This window comes from Marmota monax, unplaced genomic scaffold, assembly GCF_021218885.2.
Source record: "Marmota monax isolate L192 unplaced genomic scaffold, Marmota_monax_Labrador192_F-V1.1 WCK01_AAM20220418_F8-fsc00055, whole genome shotgun sequence".
NCBI classification, from domain to species: domain Eukaryota; kingdom Metazoa; phylum Chordata; class Mammalia; order Rodentia; family Sciuridae; genus Marmota; species Marmota monax.
The window spans coordinates 5,530,654-5,543,261 of NW_026695205.1; the positions used below are offsets into that span (position 1 = coordinate 5,530,654).

Below are 12,608 nucleotides of genomic sequence, written 5' to 3' on the forward strand. Positions count from 1 at the left end.
AGCTCCCCCCCCACCCTGGCCTCTGGAACCTGAGTCAGATTTAGAGGAAAGAACCAGTTTTCAGAGGGATTGCCTCAGACCACACCATCTCCACTAGCCCGCCCTGGGGGATCAGTGGTCATGGGGTCCGTTGGGACAGGAACTGCAGCTGCTGGGGAAAGGTAAGAGGGGCGCGCTTGCCCTTTGCATGCTCTCACTGGCTTTCCACCTGCCACACCTCGAGAAGACCAGGCCTGGCTTGTACTTAGGGACCTGTTAAGAGATGTCATTGCAGGAGCCCGCAGCCCTCCCGGGGTAAGGCACTTCCCTAAGCCACACCCGGATCAGCCCAAGACACCAGGAGGTGCCTTCCTTTGTGCAAAGATGCCTTGCAGATTGCAGAACTGGACGCTGGAGGGGACTGTCCAGGCTGCCTGCGTGTGAACAGGGGCAGACTGAGACCTGGAGGACCTCCTGGCTCCCTCCCTGCTCCTCCTTCCACTCCGTTCCCACTGCCCGAGGTCTCACTGACCTTTGACTCAATGGCTGAAGTCCTGTCCCTTTTCACAGCGAGACACCCCCACCCCCATGCCACGCGCAGTCCCTTCTTGATCTGGGTTGTCACGGGAGGCTAGAAGTGAAGCGGTGACTCAGTTCATCATGGTTTTTCTTTATGCTTAGCACAGCTCCAAGGCCCCTCCAGCTTCCATTTGTATTTCCAAATATGCTGAAGGACAACATGGGAAGCGGAGGGCAATGGAGTCGGGAGATGGATGGCAGATTCCCGACCTGCCTTCCTCCACCTCTCTCCCACGGTGCACCTCTTTCTTCAGAGCTGCAGGGTTGGCCTCCAACCACGCAAAAAGATAGATGTCCCTCAGCCCCTCTCGACTCCTAGCCCCCTGCTTGCCCAGCAGACCACCTCAGTGGGGTTCTCTGTATTGCTGCCTTTTTCTGCCAGGGGGAGGTGAGGAGCCTCAGTCCCCAGATACAGAGTCCCTTCTATAGACCCAGGGACCCCAAACCACCCTAAGGAAGTCCTAGCTCCGTCTTATCTATAGAAATATTACAGAGATGTGATCGCTTGGTCTGTTTTATTGGGTGTCCCAATTCTCTCTCTCTCTCTCTCTCTCTCTCTACAATTCTACTGCTTCATTTTCTAAAAACCGAGATTAGCTTCATTTATATCTAGTGATCTCCTGTTGAAAACTATTAAAATTTTCAAGCAAAGAAAAAAAAAAAAAAAAGATGAAGGCCTGATCCCAACCATTCGGGAGGCTCAGGCAGGAGGGACCACCAAGTCTAAGGCCAACCTGGGCAACCTGGTGAGACCCTGTCTCAGAACAACATTTGAAAAAAAGAGCTGGGCTGTAGGTGAGTGGCAGAGCGCTTGCCAGGATGCACGAGGCCCAGGGTTCAGACTGCTGCACGGGAAGAACGAACAGGAGGCTGGGGGTCTGAGTTAAGGCAGGGGCAGCGGTTGGTGAGAGGAAAGGGAAGCAGAATTCATCAACTCTGGGGTCTAACTAAAGAAGGAGGAAGAGAGAGAGGCATCCGCGGCGACTCAGGGGTCCCATTCCCTGACCTGAGCTGAGGAAGGGAGACAAGGTGTGCCGGGAGAAAGACGCCCTGGCGGGCCCTACTTCACAGGAACCTGCAGGACTGCCAGGTGGGCCTGTGTCCCAAGCAGTGGGCCTGGGCTCAGTGGGAGGGCGGAGCCTTGGTTCCACACAGTCTTTCTCACCCCTTCTCTTCTAAATCCCAAACATCCTCCATGATCCAGGAAATCCCGCTCCATCTGGGAGGGCTTCCCGCAGCAGCCTGGCCAAGCGGCTCCCTCACTTCCCCAAGCCCCCCGCCCTGCGCCCAGCAAGGGCCTCAGCAGGGGCCATCTGCTCGTGAGGAGTCTGGGCTTGTGCTCAGCTGGAGGCCTGGCCCTCCTCCTGGCCACCTGAGGGGCCGCCCTCCTCAGCTTTCCTGGGCAGACCCCTGGTGGCCAGTGGCGTGGGGCTGCCCAGCCTACTTAACTCAGCCTTCTGTCCCTCTCAGGAAAGCGTGTCTTCTCTGCTTGCTGCTCATTGGCCTCTGGGGCTGTGTGGCCTGCCATGGGAATCCTGTGGAGGACATCTGCACAGCCAAGCCACGGGACGTTCCCGTGAATCCCATGTGCATTTACCGCTCCCCAGAGAAAAAAGCGCCTGAGGATGAGGGCTTGGAGCAGAAGATCCCCGAGGCCACCAACCGGCGGGTCTGGGAGCTGTCCAAGGCCAATTCCCGCTTTGCCACCACCTTCTATCAGCACCTGGCAGACTCCAAGAATGACAACGACAACATTTTCCTGTCGCCCCTGAGTATCTCCACAGCTTTCGCTATGACCAAGCTGGGGGCTTGTAACGACACCCTCAAGCAGCTCATGGAGGTACAACGGGAGCTCTCTTCAGCTTCTTTGCTGGGAGCATCTTTTGGTTTACCAACACATAGGGACCTCATTTCAGATTATTTCCTTTGAATCACTACTTCATGTGTCATGACTTTTTTTTTTTGGTACTGCAGATGGAACCCAGGGCACATGCTAGACAGGTGCTCTCTACCACTAAGCTGAATCTCCAGTCTGCTAATTTTTTATTTTTGAGACAGGGCCTCACTGAGTAGTTGCCATCCTCCTGCTTCAGCCTCCTGAGTCACTCAGAATTACTACCTGGATGACCGTATTATAGAGTTTCCTCTTTTAGGGTGTTTTTTTTTTTTTTTTTTTTAAGGTTGGCTCCTAAATATGCTCATCCAATCGTACTCCCTTTAAAAAAAAAGTTAGTTGTTAATGTACCTTTACTTTATTTATTTGTATGTGTATGTAGTGCTGAGAATCAAACCCAATGCTTCACACTAGGCAAGCACACTACCACTGAGCTACAACCCCAGCCCTCTTTAGGGTGTTTTTAAATGGGTGTAGCCCTGTGTTTCTTAAAACTTCTCTTTTTAGTCATTCTTTCATTATATATTTATTCACTCATTTGATCATAGTTATGTGTTTATTCAGCACTATCTGTGTGCCAGACAACGTACCTGGAGGTGTAGACTCTCAGTTCCTGTCTTGGTATGGGAGCAGAGCTCCGGCAATGTGCTCTGTGGGTGAAGACTCGAGGATTGCCAGGCACAGTAGCACAAGTGTGTAATCCCAGTGACTTGGGAGGCTGAGGCAGGAGGACTACAGCCTCAGCAACTTAGTGAGACCCCAAGAAACTTAGTGTTGGGGCTGGGGATGTAGCTCAGTGGTAAAGTGCCCCTGGGTTCAATCCCCAGTACCAAGAAAAAACAAAAAAGGACCTTGGATTTTACCTTGAGATCTGGTGCCAGGGAAGCCAAGGATGTGAGAGCTTTTTCTTGCTCTGGGAAAAACTAATCATTTCAGATCAGTGACTTAGTCCCCATCCTGCTTTTTTGTGGGAGGGAAGTGGGAAAAGATAAGAAATGCCATAAATTAAGTAGCCAATGATACCAGTATAAGAGGTCATAGATGGAACACTAGGTCCTTAATCCCTCCATAGTGCCTGGCTGGCTTTCTTCAGGTTTTCTCTCCTCTCTCTCCTCACCTCCCTCCACCCCTTTTTTCTTTCTATTCTCTTTTTTTCTTTTTCTTTTCTCATTTTTTGTCGTAGAGGGGATTGAACCCAGCACCTCACGTGTGCCAAGAAAGCACTGTACATCAGAGCTCCACCTCTAGCCCTTCTAATTTATTTTTTTGTGTGTTACCCCAACACACAAAAGAGACTTATTGAAGAGACTATCCTTTCGCTGTTAGGTACTCTCAATGCTTATTTATTTACTTATTTTTGTTATGGTGGGCACTCTACCACTGAGCTACACCCCCAATCCTTTTTAATTTTAAGATAGGATCTTATTGCCCAGGCTGACCTTGAACTCACGATCCTCTTGCCACACCCTCCCAAGTAACTGGGATTATAGGCATGGCCACTGCACCTGGGCTAGAAACTTTTTTTTGTACCAGGGATTGAACCCAGGGGGGCTTTACCACGAGCTACATCCCCAGCTCTTTTTATTTTTTTATTTTTTGTTTCAAGGCAGGGTCTTGCTGAGTTGTTGAGAGTCTCACTAGGTTTCTGAGGCTGGCCTAGAACTTGGGATGCTCCTGCCTCAGGCTCCTGAATGGCTGGGAGCACAGGAGAGCCCACCTGGCAGAAACTGTTAGGACCCATGCTACCGCCTTCTCCTCAGTTGCTCTGCATACATTGGTGTTGGTCTCAAAGCACTTCCACATACCACTGTCTCTCGCCCCAGGTGAGAGTTTAAATCTGATCTTTCCTATAAGACCAGAAACAAGGTCTAGGGGGTGGCTTCAGTTGTAGGACACTTGCCTAGCAATGCACACGGCCCTGGGTTTGATCCCTAGTGCTGGGAAAAGAAACAGAACACCGTTTCCAAACTAGCAGTCCTTCAGGCCCTCCTTTCTACAAGATCTTCCAAGACAAGATGCCATGTATTAGAGAAGTACGGTTGAGCTCTATTTCTCTAGAGAAAAGAGAAACTCTTTTTTTTTAAATATATATATTTTTAGTTGTAGTTGGACACAGCACCTTTATTTCACTTATTTATTTTTATGTGGTGCTGAGGATCAAACCCAGGGTCTTGCACGTGCGGGGCGAGCGCTCTACCACTGAGCCACAACCCCAGCCCAAAGCACAATCTTTAAAAAGAAAAAAGTGGGGGCATACTGGAACAAATCAGGTAAACCACAGTCAAAGGATAAAAGCGGCAGGCCTTTGTCACCTGAGGACAGCATGGCTGGGAGGGGAAGAGCAGCCTCACCGTTTCGCCTTAGGATGGTGAAGGTAGGACGGGCCTCTGACAACTCTGTGGTTCTGACTGGCACGGCGACCTTTGAGTCCTTTTCAACTTGGAGACTCTTTTATTATGGGCCCATTTATTCCCTCGCTGGACTCTCTTCCTTTCTCACCCTCACACAACCAGTATCCCAGAGTCCCCAGGAGCTGCTGACCCTGAGGATGCCACGACAGTGTCTGTTACGAGCAGAGACGTGGTCTTGTGTCCATGTCTCCCTGTCCAGCATCATCAAGAGGACCATTCCCATTCCAGTGAGAAAGCATCTCTGTGTTGGTGGGTGCCCTTTAGAGAATGTAGGTGGCACCCAGTCTCCGTCTTTCCCTTTGTCCTTCCTGCCCTTTAGACTTCTTTTATCCATTTATTCATTTTAGAAATATGAGCTGAGCTCGCATGCCATGCCAGGCGCTGAGCTTGGAGTAGCTGACACTGAGGTCCCTGCTGTGCTCACCACCTTGTCACCCAGGCTGCCCTACAAACCCAGCATCTTCTCTTCCTTCTCTAGGTTTTTAAGTTTGACACCATCTCTGAGAAAACATCTGATCAGGTCCACTTCTTCTTTGCCAAACTGAACTGCCGACTCTATCGAAAAGCCAACAAATCTTCCACATTGGTATCAGCTAACCGCCTCTTTGGAGACAAATCTCTGACCTTCAATGAGACCTACCAGGATATCAGTGAGGTGGTCTATGGAGCCAAGCTGCAGCCCTTGGACTTCAAGGTGAGGTGTAGGTGTCCTCTCTAACCTGAGTTTTTCCTCTCCACTCAGAAACTGAGGAGGTAGAAAAACAGGGTCCAAATTAACTCTGCTCTGCAGGCTGAAGACTGGTGGAGGATGGTACAAGTCCATACCCCTGGGATACATATTCCTACTTGATACATCCTCAGAAATCAATGGTACCCATACCTAGGTTGTAGAGGTTGCTCTGAAAAACTTGCATAAATCATGGATTCTTCATTTGCATCACTATGTTCAAACACATACCAAAGGCTGTTCTGGAGATGCTAGTCCTACAAGAGACCTATTTAATGTAAACAATTACCATGGTCAAATAAAATGGTATATGATGCTCATTTCACATTCTCAAAAATTAATGAAGCACAGAAGCTATTAAGTGTTCTGAGGAGTTCTGCAACAAAGAAATACGCTGGCATTTCTCCAACTGATTTGCCAGCCAGGCATTCCTCCTCCCTGTCCTCTCAGCCTGCCACAAATCCCTGCTTCCCACAGGATGTGTGTTTGGAAACTCTGCTTTTGTGGGTTCAGGTTTTCCAAAGTCAGAAAAGATAATATTTTATCTTCTTTTCCCAGACTCTCTTCTTTTTTGCTGTTTCTTTTTTTCTTCCTCTTCTTTTTGTTCTTTCTTATAGATTAATTAGCTGTATGGAAATTTGGTGGCACTGCATTATATGAATGAGATTTGCTCAGTTTGGGGAAAAGTGATGCTTCCAAACCAAATTGTGGGAGAGCACAGAGAGATGGTGAGCAAAATGAAATGTTTCACGTGACTATGGACAAGCAACTGAACAGCAAAGGTTTGTTTCCTGTTCTCCTTAGGAAAATGCAGAGCAGGCCAGAGTGACCATCAACAAATGGGTAGCCAATAAGACTGAAGGCCGGATCACTGACGTCATTCCCAGGGACGCCATCAATGAGCTCACTGTTCTGGTGCTGGTCAACACCATTTACTTCAAGGTACTCAAAATGGACCTGGGGGTCCCCAGGGACTTCCTCTTCCTCTTTCACACCGTTGGGCACATGTAGACATTTCCCTTCTGTGAAACAGTCCATGTGTGGTCTGGGCAGACATAAATTTGCTGAGAGCATAGAACTTTTAGGACCATGGCAGCTGGGCTGAGGTCCAGGAGGCTCAGTCGTATCCCTAAGCTTGGGGCAGAGTACACACACTCACAAACCCCACGTGTGATACTTTCTGTCATCCTGTTGACTCCACTTGAAATCTGGAACAAAATGACAGCATCTGTTGACAATTCTCAGTGACAAGATTGTCTGGAGTGGTTTGTACAGAGACTCAGCTCCTCTGCCTGAAGCTTCTGAATCTCTATGTGCCAGGCTCACCTCAGATTTAGCAGAGGCCTAGTTATTTGACCATGTAGATGGCCTTGTCTTCCTCGGAGTCAAGAGTTCCAAGGACTTCATAATTGATTCCATTAAGAAGGAGAATCAAGAGGATAGTGCAAACAAACAGATCCCTGGCTTTCAAGAGGCCCACCAGCAGAAGTTGAGTTGTGGCATACTGTTCATTCTGGGGCGTGCTCCATATGCATTCTCCCCTCCTTCCTCCAGGAGGCCCAAGGGGTTTAGTCTGTCTTTGCTGTTGCCAATCACACTGTCTCTTGGGATCCCCCTCCCCAAGAATAGAGTTGAGGACCTTTCCATAGTGTAGTAGCTCACCCCTAACAGTTTACAGAACAATTTACCATTTGTTTGCCTCCTCTTCTATTTCCCCAAGAGTTCAGTAGTTTTTAAAGATAGTGGGAATCCAAGAAAGAAAACAGAGCTTGGTAGCCCTTTTGATACAACACCAAAAAAGAGAACTTGAGTCACTTATATAGATGAGTTTCAAATCCTGACTCTTCCTAGTGTGTGAATTTGTGTGAGAGCCACCAGGAATTTCCTCTGGAAATTTTGGCATCTATAAGATGATGATAATGATACACTTACCTCATGGGGTAACAGAGGAGACTGAAAAAATCAATCCATGTAAATTGCATGAAGTAGTATCTGTATGCCCCTACTGTACACAGTAAGCATTTTATAAATATTAGCTGTCACCAGCCGCTAACCTTACCCAGAGAAGCCATCACTCAGAGTTAAATGACTTGTCCCAAGAGGTAAGAGCCAAAAAGTGACAAGGAATGGTGCAGGAAGTCAGTCAGAACCCAGCCCCTGCCTCAGTGCCACCAGGCCAACCCTCGGTTATCTGTCTGGCCTCTCCTTGTCAGGGGCAGAGCCAGAACTTCAGAGGTTAGCCCTGCAGAATGAGGCTGGAGGAAGGCAGAGAGCAAAAGACAACTTGAGGGCTGGGCTGGGGCTCAGGGCGGACCACTTGCCCAGCATGTGTGAGGAACTATGTTCGAATAAAAATATTTTTTTTAAAAAAAGGTAACTTGGATTAAACTCGTGAACTTGAGAGGAAGTTTATAGGTTATTCTTGGTTTTAGCTTTTATTTTTCTGGATTATAAAAGCAATAGTCACTGCTGAAATTTTGAGAAATATAGGAAGTACACAGAACAAAACCCATTTATAATTCCATCACTGCAATACAGTTGTTATTAATCTTTTCATGCCTGCTACTTCAGTATTCTTCCTAATAATTATACTTACATATATTAATGTAATAAGATATTTCTCATTTCAATAATATTCTTCTATGAATGTTTTTGTTCTTGCTTTGTGACCATCTCTCCTGGCGCCTTCTTCCAGGGGCTGTGGAAGTCAAAGTTCAGCCCTGAGAACACAAGGAAGGAGCCGTTCTACATGGCTGATGGGAAGACATGCTTAGCATCTATGATGTACCAGGAGGGCAAGTTCCGGTACCGGCGTGTGGCAGAAGGCACCCAGGTGCTTGAGTTGCCTTTCAAAGGAGATGATATCACCATGGTGCTCATCCTGCCCAGGCCTGAGAAGAGCCTGGCCAAGGTGGAGCAGGAACTCACCCCTGAAGTCCTGCAGGAGTGGCTGGATGAGTTGTCAGAGATGATGCTGGTGGCCCACGTGCCCCGCTTCCGCATTGAGGACAACTTCAGTTTGAAGGAGCAGCTGCAAGACATGGGTCTTGTTGATCTGTTCACCCCTGAGAAGTCCAGGCTCCCAGGTTGGTACAGGAGGAAGTTTCCTCCTCTCTGTCCCAAGGTGGTTTGAGCAAGGGAAAGAGTGGAAGAAAGAGCAGAACAAAGCCACGGGTGAGGACACCTAGATTCTGATACCAGCTCTCTGCTAACTGTGGAAAGTCCTTCCTCTTTTGAGGCCTCAGTTTCTTCTATGAAAGGGGAAATTTGCTCTTGTATTGCCACTGGTCCAGTTAGCCCTAGTGCCCTATGAATCTGTATCTTACAGAGGAGATGGAACCATGTGGAGAAGAACTCAAAAAGGAATTAGAAGCCAGGTGAAGAAGCACATGCCTGTAATATCAGTGACTCAGGAGGCTAAGGCGGGAGGATGGCAAGTGTCTGACGGAGGCCAGCCTTGTCAACTTAGTGAGACCCTGTCTCAAAATAAAAAAATAAAAAGGGCTGGAGAGCTCAGCGGTAAAGCACCCTTAGGTTCAATCCCCAGTTAAAAAAAAAAAAAGTTCTATAAGATGGTAGGTCATTGGATTTATCTTTACTGGGCTGACAACTATAAACTAGTTCTGAAGGTCAACCCACCTCTTAAAAATGTGGCTAGATGGAAAAGAAAGCTATTCCTACAAAGTAGGTGAGGGCCTTTTTTTAAAAACAAAATCCTTCTGAGCATGGGGATGCACAGTATAATCCCAGCTACTCAGGAGACTGAAGCAAGTTTGAGGCCAGCCTTAGCAACATAGGGAGACTTTATTTCAAAATGAAAATTTAAAAAGGGCCTGGGGCTATAAGTCAGTGATGGAGCGCTTGCCTCACATGTGTGAGGCACTGGGTTTGATCCTCAGCACTACATAAAAATAAGATATTGTGTGTCTATAATTAAAAAAATATTTAAAAAATCAAAAAGGCTGGAGATATAGCTCAGTGGTAGAGCCCCCCTGGGTTCAATTCCCAGTAGCAAGGAAACAAACAAAAATCCCACCTTTCCCCACCCACTCCAAAGAGCTGAAGGTTGAGGTTAGATCCACAAGAGCCAGGCTGAACTAGCCCAAAGTACTCTATTATTTTTAACACATATTCACTGTGGAGGTATTATTAGGTGAAGGCCCAGGATTTCTATTTTTCAAAAAAATCCCAAAGGACCTCTTAATTCCAACTGAATTCCTGTCTGTGCGTTGAAGTCAACTTCCTCCCATTTCATAGAACCTTCTCTGGACTTCCTCCTAGGTATTGTTGCAGATGGCCGGAATGACCTCTATGTCTCAGATGCATTCCACAAGGCCTTTCTTGAGGTGAGTTCCCTTCCAGTGCGGTTTTCTGAATCTCATGTAACTGGCAGTCTTGCTGCACTAGCCCTTATGGCCTAGATGCTAGGACAACTGGACACAGGAGTGGAGGGGGCAACTTCTAGCACCTCAACCCAAACCTGTAGTCCTCTCCTCTGTGAGGTCTCCTGCATATGACCCTCCTCCGAAACCCTCATGATGGGGCTGTCCCAGCCTCCTCTCCCCACTCCACATAGCAGGTCACACAGGACACAGGGACACAAATATTTAGGGGAGGGTGACACAGAAAAAGGAACAATCAAAGGCCACTGAGAAGGACTTCAGAGGAGGAGGAGGAGGAGAACCAAGAGGAATTTTAAGAAAACAGAAAGTATCTAGCAAGAAGATTGAAAGTGAATGCAGTTACCTTTTGCTGAGGAATTTGGACAGAACATGCCTAATTGTACCGGTGTGGATCAGTCCTGAAGAGTGTTCTGGAGAATGGGAGCACTAGACTACATTGCAGGAAATGAAAAGTTAGGTGGACAAATAAATGTGTACCCTCTTCTTGAGAGATTAATATGCATACTGCCATGTTGAGATGTGAGAAGTCCCTTACCGAGGAAGACAGTCAAATACTGTTTAACTTACGCTCCCCCAACAGAGGCCTCCATAGAACGATAGCTCTGTATCACTTACGGAGCTTCTGGTGCTCAGAGGGTAAACTGTGGACCAACAGTGTTAGTCATCTGGGGCTCTTCACCATTGGAAATTCTGAGATGGGGTTTGAGAATCTGTTTATTTACAAACTCTTAGGGGATTGTGATGTACAATCAGATTTGGGATTTACCAGTGTAGACCATTCTTCATGGAAGCCAGACTGTAAGGCAAAGGAGATGGACCAATGTTAGAGATATTCCCAGGACTGAGGAAGCTGTGAAGAAAGGAGGTTGTCCCAGGCATGGTGGCACATGCCTATAATCCCAGTGGCTTGGGAGGCTGAGGCTGGAGGATTGAGAGTTCAAAGCCAGCCCCAGCAAAAGCGAGGCTCTAAGCAACTCAGTGAGACCCTGTCTCTAAATAAAATACCAAACAGGGCTGGGGATGGGGCTCAGTGGTTGAGTGCCCCTGGTTTTAATCCCTGGTGCCAAAAAGGAAAAAAAAAAAAAAAAAAAAGGTTGTGGTCAAAGAAAAAGGTGCAGAGTGTGATGCCAGTAAACATGGTTCCAAGGCTCAAACTCAGTAGGAAAGGGTTAGTTGTGAGGGAAGTGGCTCAAGGGACAGGAGGAAGTCTGCAGACTGAAAGATCCTGAACCTGTTGGTAAAAGCTCTAGTCTGCTATTAAATTTAGTACCAGAATGAGCATGAAAAAGACACTGTGGAGAGACAGAGGGTAAGGAAGGGAGAAGGAAGAAGTGGAAGGAAGACCAGGAGAGGGGAAAACACCATTAACCAGGACCACAAAGCTCAGGGACCTGAAGTTCTCACAGGGACAAAGCTAGTGATATTCTGGGTAGTCAGGCAGCATTTTCTGATGTCCTTCTAGATGTAGCGATTCTGTCTCTCAGCCAAGTTCAAATAGCTTTGTCTCAGTCTGTTACTTCAAGAAAAACCCATCTTATCCAGCCAGAGGACCCTCTTCATAAGCTGAGTCCTGAGTAGCGGTTTGGGGTAGTTACATCTGCAGCTCTGACCTTGGGTCAGACTTTCCTTCGGCAGTTAGTACAAAATAACCTTGTGACACCATGTTCAATGATGCCAGCCGGAATCATTGTGTACATTCAGACTTCTGGCTCAGGGGAACATGAGTGAACTCCTGCAAGGCTTGGATGGATGTACACAAGTGCATTACATTCACTGGGTCAAAGAATGAGTAGAGCCAGGTGCGGTGGTGGCGCACACCTGTAATCCCAGCAGCTTGGGAGGCTGAGTCAGGAGGATCATGAGTTCAAAGCCATCCTCAGTAAAAGTGAGGTGCTAAGCAACTCAGTGAGACCCTGTCTCTAAGTAAAATACAAAATAGGGCTGGGGATGTGGCTCAGTGGTGAGTGCCCCTGGGTTTAATCCCCAGTACCTTAAAAAAAAATAAAAGAATTTGAGTAGAAGTAGGGTTCTGGAGGGAGCTTGCTCTGACCCATTCTTTACCACTGGAAGACAAACAGCCTTTCGAGGAACTGCCCATCTGCGAATGAGGCCCCAGCCTTGGAGAGCCACAGAGCAGCTAATACAGCAGTTGTGTTTCCTGTGTGACTTGCAGGTGAACGAGGAAGGTAGCGAAGCAGCAGCAAGCACTGTCGTCAGCATCGCCGGCCGTTCGCTGAACCCCAATAGGGTGACCTTCAAGGCCAACAGGCCCTTCCTTGTTCTTATAAGGGAAGTTGTTCTGAACACTATTATCTTCATGGGGAGAGTAGCCAACCCTTGCGTTCACTAAAGTATTAGTATTCTTTGAGCCTCTTCCTATTTTGGTTTGTGAATAGAAGTAAAAATAAATACAACTACTCCCATCTCACAGTTGTGAAAGGACTTTGCTACCTGAAATGAAGACAAGGGAAGGAAAAAGAGAGGCTATTGGGGCATTTGGTAAAATGATGCTTTCAACTGTTCTCTCCCCCTTGCACAATCTTAGGTCAAGAAAATGAAAGAGGAGGCACCATGGCTCACGCCTGCAATCCCAGTGACTTGGAAGCTGGGGCAGG

At 47.5% G+C, this 12,608-nt stretch overlaps 1 protein-coding gene across 1 annotated transcript; it reads left to right on the forward strand.

Annotated features, from left to right (window-relative positions):
• Positions 1-12,421, forward strand: Serpinc1 (serpin family C member 1). Its single transcript, XM_046430127.2, has 7 exons — positions 1-161; positions 2,029-2,398; positions 5,342-5,557; positions 6,395-6,532; positions 8,286-8,676; positions 9,872-9,936; positions 12,167-12,421. The coding sequence occupies exons 1-7, from the start codon at positions 121-123 to the stop codon at positions 12,341-12,343; spliced, it is 1,398 nt and encodes a 465-aa protein (XP_046286083.1). The 5' UTR covers positions 1-120; the 3' UTR covers positions 12,344-12,421.
• Positions 12,422-12,608: the final 187 nt, after the last annotated feature.

Coding starts and splice junctions, on each gene's coding strand:
- Serpinc1 (XM_046430127.2), top strand. CDS start 121: ATGGGGTCCGTTGGGACAGGAACTGCAGCTGCTGGGGAAAG. Junction 6,533..8,285: donor TCAACACCATTTACTTCAAG/GTACTCAAAATG, acceptor GCCTTCTTCCAG/GGGCTGTGGAAGTCAAAGTT. Junction 9,937..12,166: donor TCCACAAGGCCTTTCTTGAG/GTGAGTTCCCTT, acceptor TGTGACTTGCAG/GTGAACGAGGAAGGTAGCGA.